The sequence below is a fragment of the Brassica napus genome, chromosome C4 (assembly GCF_020379485.1).
Source record: "Brassica napus cultivar Da-Ae chromosome C4, Da-Ae, whole genome shotgun sequence".
In the NCBI taxonomy this organism is placed as follows: Eukaryota; Viridiplantae; Streptophyta; class Magnoliopsida; order Brassicales; family Brassicaceae; genus Brassica; species Brassica napus.
In genome coordinates this window covers 48510598-48520024 of record NC_063447.1, presented here as the reverse complement: position 1 = coordinate 48520024, position 9427 = coordinate 48510598, and the positions used below count along the sequence as shown (strand labels likewise).

General features: G+C 36.6%; 1 protein-coding gene and 1 long non-coding RNA gene across 2 annotated transcripts; both read left to right on the top strand.

Moving 5' to 3' along the window:
• Positions 1-290: 290 nt before the first annotated feature.
• On the top strand, positions 291-2675 carry LOC125586327. Its single transcript, XR_007322826.1, has 2 exons — positions 291-1533; positions 2123-2675. It is a non-coding gene; the product is annotated as an uncharacterized LOC125586327 (long non-coding RNA).
• Positions 2676-6832: 4157 nt separating this feature from the next.
• Positions 6833-9427, top strand: LOC106392119 (myb-like protein X). The gene is made up of 2 exons (XM_013832896.3): positions 6833-7066; positions 7257-9427. The coding sequence occupies exon 2, from the start codon at positions 7284-7286 to the stop codon at positions 9243-9245; it is 1962 nt and encodes a 653-aa protein (XP_013688350.1). The 5' UTR covers positions 6833-7066; positions 7257-7283; the 3' UTR covers positions 9246-9427.

The following is a 9427-nucleotide window of genomic DNA, read 5'->3' as shown; positions in this document are numbered from 1 at the left end:
GTTCTTACCCGAAGAGAACTTCAATTCACTAATACAAAGATTAAAAAACGAAAAAAATGAAAATGAGCTAATAAAAAAAAATTAGTGTGCGAACACATTAAATAGTATGCGATAGAGCTAAGAAAATTAGTTTGTAAACACATTAATGATTAAATGACTGTGAAGCTGACACATAAGCACTCTAAAGTTCAAATGATTGTGAAGCTGACACGTGTCAATGTGTGTGTGAACATATTTATTGCAAATGATTCTCTTTTAGACCATGATTAACGCTGTTCCTTAATGCAATTAAAATTAAAAAAAAAAAACTAGAGAATAATAGAGGAGACGTTTCTTAATTAGGAGTTACAAGAAACGTCTCTTACGCGTCTGTTCTTCCTCCATTGAAGTTTGCTTCCGATTCGATTCAAAACCATGGCCTCTGTATCCTAGCAATCTCTTCCCCAATCTAGCTTCTTCCTCATTAGCCGATTCAGCTCCGATGCTGGCGTAACCGACGGCACCGGATCCGATATCACCGAAGCTCCGATCATAGGCGAAACCCGGAGAGATGTCGCCGAGATCCAAAAGGACAGGGATCATCGCAGTCAAGTGCGGGATGACGACGCTCTGGGATAAATGGGGAGCTAGGGTTCCGGTTTCGATCCTCTGGGTTGATGACAACATCGTCTCTCACGTCAAAAACGTTGAGAAAGAATCATCATCTTCTCTTTCTCTTCCGAGTTTCTTGTGTTTATTGTCAGAATCATTGACTAATGAGTTTAGTGTTGTAAAAGGTGGATGCTTTCACTGGCTCTGCTTTCAAAGGTAATCCAGCAGCGGTTTGCTTCCTCAACTTTGGCATCTGCTCATTGTCTCTTCTCCAACGCTTTGGTTGATTCAGACAATGTCGAGTTTGTCACAAGTTCATGGGAAAGAAGGATCCTTTTTGATCGAGTTGAATTTTCCTGTGGTTCCAACTAGCGATACCAATCTCACTGATGCATCCTTTTCCATGATCACCAAGGCCTTGAACGGAGCTACCATTCTTGATACTAAAGCTACTGCCACCAACCAAAGATGGATGATATATTGAAATGGCCTTTCGATGGCATCATCTTCACAGCTGCAGGTTCCTTCTGTAATCACAATCAGATCCAAGGGCTGATTATCCTTGGTAGAATATAATGAGTGATCACATGATTTGTACTTGCATTTGAATCTGACCTTACTCTGTTGAGCTACGAACAAAGCCTTCCTCTGTTGTGATGCGAAGACATTTTGTATTACTATTTGCTTGTTTTATTTCTGCCATCATTGACATTGTCCATCTTTGAGAGTGTAAACTCGTGTCCAATAAGTTACTTTATTAAAGGAAAATCTTCATGGCCTAATGGGTTAATTATTCACGTTTTGGAAACGAATGCTGCCGATGTCCATGCTATAGATGTTTTCTTTATTAAAGATATTGTTGAGTCTGTTTTGCTTGAAGATGAAACTGACGATAAGGGTGCCAAAGATGGGAAGAAAACTAACCGGACTTCTCGTGAGAAGGTTAGTTTCAGTTTGTTTGATCATCAGTTTTGATATGCTACTAATGACTTGTTGGGAACATTGAGTGATAGTGTTTAGCTCGTGTTAGTATGCTTATTTTTTTGGTTGTAAAAATTGTTTTTAAGTTTGGGTTTTTGTTATTAGGAATCGAGAATGGACACTCGTGGTCAGTAGGCTTCTCTGTGTATTAATGAGTTGTTGTTGAAGAAGATGGCGTTTGTTATGTTGTTCTATTTCATATTACATGTTCTTATTTTGTTGTTTCATGTTTTTGTTTTTCTAAGAACCCCTAAATAAGATACTACCATTGGAGCACAAAATCAAGGTGTTTCTTAACTAAGGTTCTTAATTATATTTAATTACTAAAATAATCACTAAGAGATCCTAATGGGGTTTGTGGGTTAATCATGCTCTTATATATAGGGGATCATCATATTAGAGAGCCTTTCTCTTTAACTTGATGACACCGTCACCTTTTTCTCTTTGCCTCTCGGGCATCGGCTCTCCATCTGTGTCGTTAGAGAACCCTTCCTCCGTTTTCTTAATCTTCTTCTTTTTCTTTTGAGCCCCGTCTTATATATTCTTTCAGTCTTTGGTGTCAGATCCAGTGGTGACGATGGAGTAGCAGTGGCCATTCAAAAAATAAGTCCTCCAGGAAACCGCGACAAAAAATTTAAAACGAGCACACCGTCGAATACCAGCAACGACATGTACCATGCAAGACGGTCACCCCCGCTTAAAAGAAGGAGACATGAAAATGAGGAAGGAGAAGACCTACTTCCAATAGCTAGATCTGACACCATATGTGAGCTACCACCACCGCACTTGATCAAAGGAACTGCTGAACACTTCCTCACCGTTTAGATTCGTCGCTACGGCGGTGGCGACGAGGCACAAAGCAAACACACAGAAAGGAAAAAAGGATAAGAGATACAAGAAATAGAAAGAAAAAAAAAGAGAAAAAGGGAGAAGTAACCGACGACAACGGCGGAGAAAAACATTGGTCACCTAACCGAAGAGCTTGTTCTAGCTTTGTTTTGAGAGAAACTTATAGAAAAAAAACTTAGAGAGAGAAATGAGGCTAGGCTCGCCCTTGCCTTAATTCCAATTTATGATCTAATGACCAAACTCGTTCCCCCAAACCATCAATTTATCCTACATAGCTTTCTCTCACATTCACCGCCATAATTATTTTTTCTCAAGTTATATGGTTTATTATTCAATATTTATGCTTCTTCTGTTTTCACAAGTTTAAAACTCAATGTTTCCTTTAAAATAGCGGAGCAGTCAATGAAGGAACCTTTGCTTTGAAAATGATTGTTCTAAAATGGTTATTACTCACAATTTCTCCTTGTGATGCAGAGGAACCATGGCAATTAGGATCTCAAGACGCAGCTACACCTATCTAAAATATATATTTCCAAGTTCCAAATGATTAATATCGTTATGACATTTGTACGTGAAGAACAAATTAAAAACTAGTCGATAGTCGAAACCATAAATACAGGTTACGTTCGTCAAGAACATAATAAAAGCTAGTAGATAGTCGAAACCATAAATACATGTTACGTTCATCCCATAAAGAAAAATTCTTATTAAATACAATTGAATTTCAGTATTAATTCGCCATTTGTTTTAATAAAAAAATCATCATATTAGAGAGCTTTTCTCTCTAACTTGATGACACCGTCACCTTTTTCTCCTTGCCTCTCCAGCATCGGCTCTCCATCTGTGTCGTTAGAGAACCATTATTCTCCGTTTTCTTTATCTCCTTCTTTTTACTTTGAGCCCCGTTTTATATAGTCTTACGGTCTTTTGTGTCAGATCTAGTGGTGACAGTGGAGTAGCAGTGGTCATGCAGCAAATGAGTCCTCCGGGAAACCGCGCCAACAAATCTAAACGAGGACACCGTCGGATACCAGCAACGACATGTACCATGCAAGACGGTCACCCCCACTGAAAAGGAGGAGACAAGAAAATGAAGAAGGAGAAGAACCTACTTACAATAGCTAGATCTGACACCATATGTGAGCTATCACCACCGCACTTGATCAAAGGAACCGCTGAAAAATTCCTCACCGTTTAGCTTCGCCGCTACGGCGGTGGCGACGAGGCACAAAGCAAAATACACAGAAAAAGGGAGAAGTAAGAAGTAATAGAAAAAAAGTGAAAAAGGGAGAAGTAACAGACGACAACGGCGGAGCAAACCATTGGTCACCTAACCGAAGAACTTGTTCTAGCTTTGTTTTGAGAGAAACTTATAGAAAAAAAACTTAGAGAGAGAAATGAGGCTAGGCTTGCCCTTGCCTTAATTCCAAGTTATGATCTAATGACCAAACTTGTTCCCCCTAACCATCAATTTATTCTACATAGCTTTCTCTCATATTCACCACCATATTTATTTTTTCCCAAGTTATATGGTTTATTTTTTTTTTTTTTTTGCAACTTAAGTTTATTATTATTCAATCTCTATGCTTCTTCTGTTTTCACAAGTTTAAAACTCAATGTTTCCTTTAAAATTTTCTAAACTATATATTTCCAAGTTCCAAATGATTAATATCGTTATGACATTTGCTCACCTCATGTACGTCAAGAACATATTAAAAACTAGTCGATAGTCGAAACCATAAATACATGTTACGTTCGAACTTTGTTTTTACTGAATTACATTCAAACCTAGTGTTGCCGTTCACCGGTGTACCGGAATCGATGTACTCTCCGATGCCTTTTTATGGTTGAAATTAATATTTATAATTTTATTTTAAAAAAAAAAAAACCATTTGCATCCAATCAAGATTTTGAAAGAATAGATTCTCTAAAATGTAGAGAAGTTTTTGCAAATAACTGTTTTCTTAACATAAAAACCAAAAGCTAAGTTTTCATGTTTTTTTCTGAACTCACGATGGTTTTCCAAATATTTTTAATTTTATTAAAATTATATTTATGCTTTTATTTAAGAGGAAAAAATAAAAATGATAATTACTATACACAAATAAGGTTTAGTAAGAATCATTTGCTTACTATTGGTACTATTTATTAAAATTTGTGGTATATACTTTTACTAAATTTTGTTTTGTTTTAAAAACAAGAAATTAACTTCGCAGTTAAAAGTTTTAAAAAATATCAGACCAAAAAATCACTAATAGAAATTTTGAAAAAGCAAAAAGATAATAAAATTTTAAATTCAGAACTCAAAATATATTTATAATTTTATACAGTTTCCCAAACTTATAAAAATATATTTAATATGTTTAAATAATAAAGCTTTCAATTGTATACTGTTTAATATGTGTGGAATTGAATAGTAAATTTAAAATATAACTATTGATATTTTTATTAATAAAATTTGACTTATAGAACATTTTTAAAATATAACTATTTTTTATTTTGTTTAAACTTTAATTATGTTTTGTCATTTTGAACTGCATTAATTATGTATTTATATATATATATATATATATATATATATGAATTGTGGTTCATCTATTTAGTTTGCATTATTTTCTCTTTTAAATTGCATTATTTTCTATTTTAAAATAATTTATTAAACAAATAAAAGTATGTTTAAGTGGTAATATTTTGTGTTATTTGTTGTTTTCACAGTAAGTAATATTTTATTAATAATAAAGATATTTGTTATTATTAATTTATTGATTTTTAAAACAAAAACTAAAAGTTAGAAACCAAAATCAACATTCATGTTTTTTTTAAACTAAAATCTATTGCAAAATCAAAAACCAAAATCTAAAAACTAAAAATTAAAAGTCAAAAACCAAAAAAAGTTAAAAAACCACTCAAACAATCATCACCTGAATATCAATGAGGGTGGGCTCAATGATCTCTCTCCAGAACCTGGGTTTTAAATGGCGTGTGGCGAGCCAATGCGATTAGGGGCTCGACTCTCGCCAAGCGCCGTGGCGAAGCAAGTCGATCGCCATGTATAACACATTTAAAACGGTGTTTTATTTATTTATATATAACTCCATGTTAGGACATGGCAATAACAAAAACACAGTAAAAAATAAATTAAAAGAACAAATTCATTGAGTTATTCTTCTTGGATGATCCTCCGGTCTCATACATAGTGGAAGTTCAAAGTAGAAGAGAAGAGTATGAGACAAGGGAAGAATGATGCGAGAGGAGAATAGAGGTTTGCTTGATAGGAGAAAATAGTATATGAGAACAAAGAACTAACCGCGAAAGAAAAGAGCTAGGGAGAAGATTTGTAAGGCCGTGAATAAAGAAGAATAATATCAAAAAAAGAGCTGATGAAACTTTTGGGAATTATCATATAGTAGATTGAGTTAGGGTTTGTTGATAGATTATATTAGACGGCAAAGCTTCATGTTAAAAGGGCCTCGGTTTAATAACCTAAATCTGTACAAACTAAGTTGGTTTGTCTAAAATCAATGAAGCTTCGCTATAGACGCCTTAGGAACTACTACTAAAGCGTTCAATAGCGATCGCTATGTGTACCTCGCTTGGCTTTGAAGTGATGAAGCGACGAGGTCACCGCTACACCTCGCCTCGCGCCATGGGGACCAAAGCGATCGCTATTTAAAACCAAGTCCAGAACAACTATGCTTTTTTGTCTTTTGTTTTGAACGGCCGTAGATTATCATTGTTTTTTAACAACACATCATAGATTAAAATTACACAAAAGCAAAATTAAAAGCGTTGACAAATCACAAGCCCACAACACGACTCATTCACAGTACAATGATAGTTTTAGAGAAAAGAAGGATCAACTGATACTATGATGGGTGATGTAGTGTATGGAGACCTTACATATTTCAGAAATGGTGTTTGCAACAAACTGATCTCAGTTGGTGAAGATGGTGTCTACACCAATAGAGTGGTCGGCGTTCACTACACACATGGAAAAGTTTTTACGATGTAAAGAATTCTTTCAGACCTTCACTATTCAACATAACCCAAGGGTGCATAACACAATAGCGGACAAACTGGCGTGAGGTGCTAGGAATCTACTTTCTACTATGGTTTATGTCGATTCAGTTTCTCTGAAATGGTTCTTAACTCAGGAATCTACTTAGCTTAGTTTTGCCTTTTTGCTGAAAAAAAAGAAAAAAATCACAAGCCCACATGTGCAGCTGAAACCAATATTAACTTAAATATAAACCCCAAATCACAAGACCACATATGCTAAAAGACTCAAAACAGATTGATTAGCCCCATAGGCAACCTAACAAACCCACCAACCAATAGTGGCCCGAGAGTAGATACGACGACGTTAGATACCTGTCGGTGTCTCAGTGAAGAACCTGAAAACGACGACGTGGAACCAGCTTCACATGCTCCCTCCCTCCTACGATTAAACATATTTTTTTTTGTATCCTCCTCTGCAAATTGAAGGGCCGCACGATTTTAGTGGCAATCTAACAGGAACACTACCTCTCTCTCTCTCTCTCTCTCGATCCAAATTCAAAAAAAAAATTGTTCATCTTTCTTCTTGCCCAGAAAAATAAAATTAAAATTCACATTTAAAGTTTCAATCTTTGAGTTGCCTTTTCAGGTAAAGTTTCCTCTTTTATATAGATTCTGATTGTGATATGTTTCTTAGTTTAGTGTAACGGTTTGAGATTTGTACCAATCATTACCCATTTACTCAGATCCGGTCAAGATCTTGATGTTGGTTTAGTTAATAGAAACGTATCGTTGAAACACATTGTCAAGAACTGAGATTTTGTTTATTTCTTGAATAGGGTTCTGTGGGGGAGGAAGTGAAAAAGATGTTTAGATCCTCGCCACGGAGAGGACAGAGATCAAAGGGGTTCAAGGTGAAGCATTGTATACAGCTGACTCTGTTGCTTGGCGTTGGGATATGGTTGCTTTATCAAGTGAAGCATTCTCTTGAGAAGAAGGCTTTGTTTGAAGAGAGTGCGAAGGCTGTTGTTGGTGAGAGAGTTGTGAAGCTTGGGAGGAAAGATCTTAACCCTGGTGCTGTCGTTGAGGAAGAAGGTGAGAGTTTTAATGATAAAGAGGCTGAGACAAGAATTGATGAGGTTGGAGAGGATAAGGAGAAGGAAAGTGAGGGAAGTGGGAATGATGATTCGTCCAATAGTGAAGAAAGTAGTGAGGTTGAGGTGAAGGATGAGAATGGCGGTGCAGAAGAAAGCGAGGAGAGTAAAGAGAAGAATGAGACTGAGATTGAAGAGAATAAAGAAAATAGCGGAGGTACCGAAGAACGCGAGGAGAGTATAACTGAGGAGAAGAAAGACAATGACGGTACAGAAGAGAGTGAGGAGAGTAAAGAGAAGAGTGATACAGAGGAGAAGATAGAGGAGGTGACTGATGAGAGTGAAGGGAAGGAGAAGAAGGATGGTGAAGGTGAAGAAGCAAGAGAGAATAATTACAAGGGAGATGATGCTTCTAGTGAGGTGATTCATGAGACAGATGAGAAGACTGGTGAGAAGGTGGAAGTGGAGGAAGACAAGACTGGAGAACCGGAAGACGCTGTTATTAAGAGTGTTTTGTCGACTGATAATGAGGGAAGCAGCAGTGACGAGAAGAACACTGGTTCGTCCTCAGATGAAATAAAATCTGAGGGTGAATCTATGGAGAATAATGAGATGGTGGAGAAGGAAGGGTTTAATGATTCTAATGGTGACTTGCCTGAGTCTAATCATTCACCATTTAATGCAACAGAGACTAATGATGAGTCTGAGTCTACTATAAAGACGGGTGAAGATGAGACCAGGAAGTCAACAGGATCTGAAGATGGAAGTTCTCAAGAAACGAAAAAAGAAGAAGAAGATGGGAAAGAGAAAGTAGAATCTTCTGAAGTCTCATCTCAAGAAGAAAGTAAAGACAAGGAAACAGAGACAAAAGAGAAAGAAGAGTCTTCGTCTCAAGAGGAAAGTAAAGACAAGGAAGCAGAAACAAAAGAGAAAGAAGAGTCTTCATCTCAAGAGGAAACTAAAGAAGGAGAAACCAAGACAAAAGAGAAGGAAGAGTCTACGTCTCAAGAAGAATCTAAAGACAAAGAAACCGAGACAAAGGAGAAGCAAGAGTCTTCGTCCCAAGAAGAAACTAAAGACAAAGAAACCGAGGCAAAGGAGAAGGAAGAGTCTACGTCTCAAGAGGAAACTAAAGACAAAGAAGCTGAGACAAAGGAGAAAGAATTGTCATCTTCTCAAGAGCAATCTAAAGACAATGAAACTGAGACAAAAGAGAAAGAAGCTTCTATATTGCAAGAGAAGAATGAAGACAAGGAAACCGAGAAAGTTGTGAAAGAGGAAGAGTCTTCGTCTCAAGAGGAAGCAAAAGACAAAGAAACGGAGACAAACGAGAAAGAAGAGTCCTCTTCCCAAGAGAAACCAGAAGACAAGGAACCTGAGAAAATCGAGAAAGAAGAGTCTTCTTCCAATGATTCACAGGGAAATGAAAGTACTGATAGTGAGAAGAAGGAACAAGTTGAGGAAACTGAGAAACAAGACACAAGTTATTCCAGCAAAGAAAATGGCAACACTGAAGAAAAGCAATCAGAGGATGCTTCAGAAACTTCACAAACAGAGTCAGACAACAAGAATGGTGAGATAGAAGAGGTGGTGAATCAGAACGATCAAGAGCATTCTGATGCATCTTCAGACAATAGCCTTCCTCAAGAAGTGAAAGATGTCCGTACTGATCTTGAAACTTTGCCAGATTCTGGCAATGGTGGTGGCAACAGTGATAACGTTGCAGCTGAGTAGTAGATGTCCTCATGCTTGATCAGATCATCCCGTTGTTGTTGTTTAGTAGAGAGAGTTTACGAGATTCAGTTTGTTGTCATGTAATTTGTTGTAATCTTTCTTTTACATATTGACTCTATTTTTTTACAATCAAATTCTTGAAAACTTTATTATCTATTGAACTAAAGATTTTTTTGTTGAAA

Bases quoted from the DNA above. Each gene is read 5' to 3' on its own strand.
- LOC106392119 (XM_013832896.3), top strand. From the start codon at position 7,284: ATGTTTAGATCCTCGCCACGGAGAGGACAGAGATCAAAGGGGTTCAAG.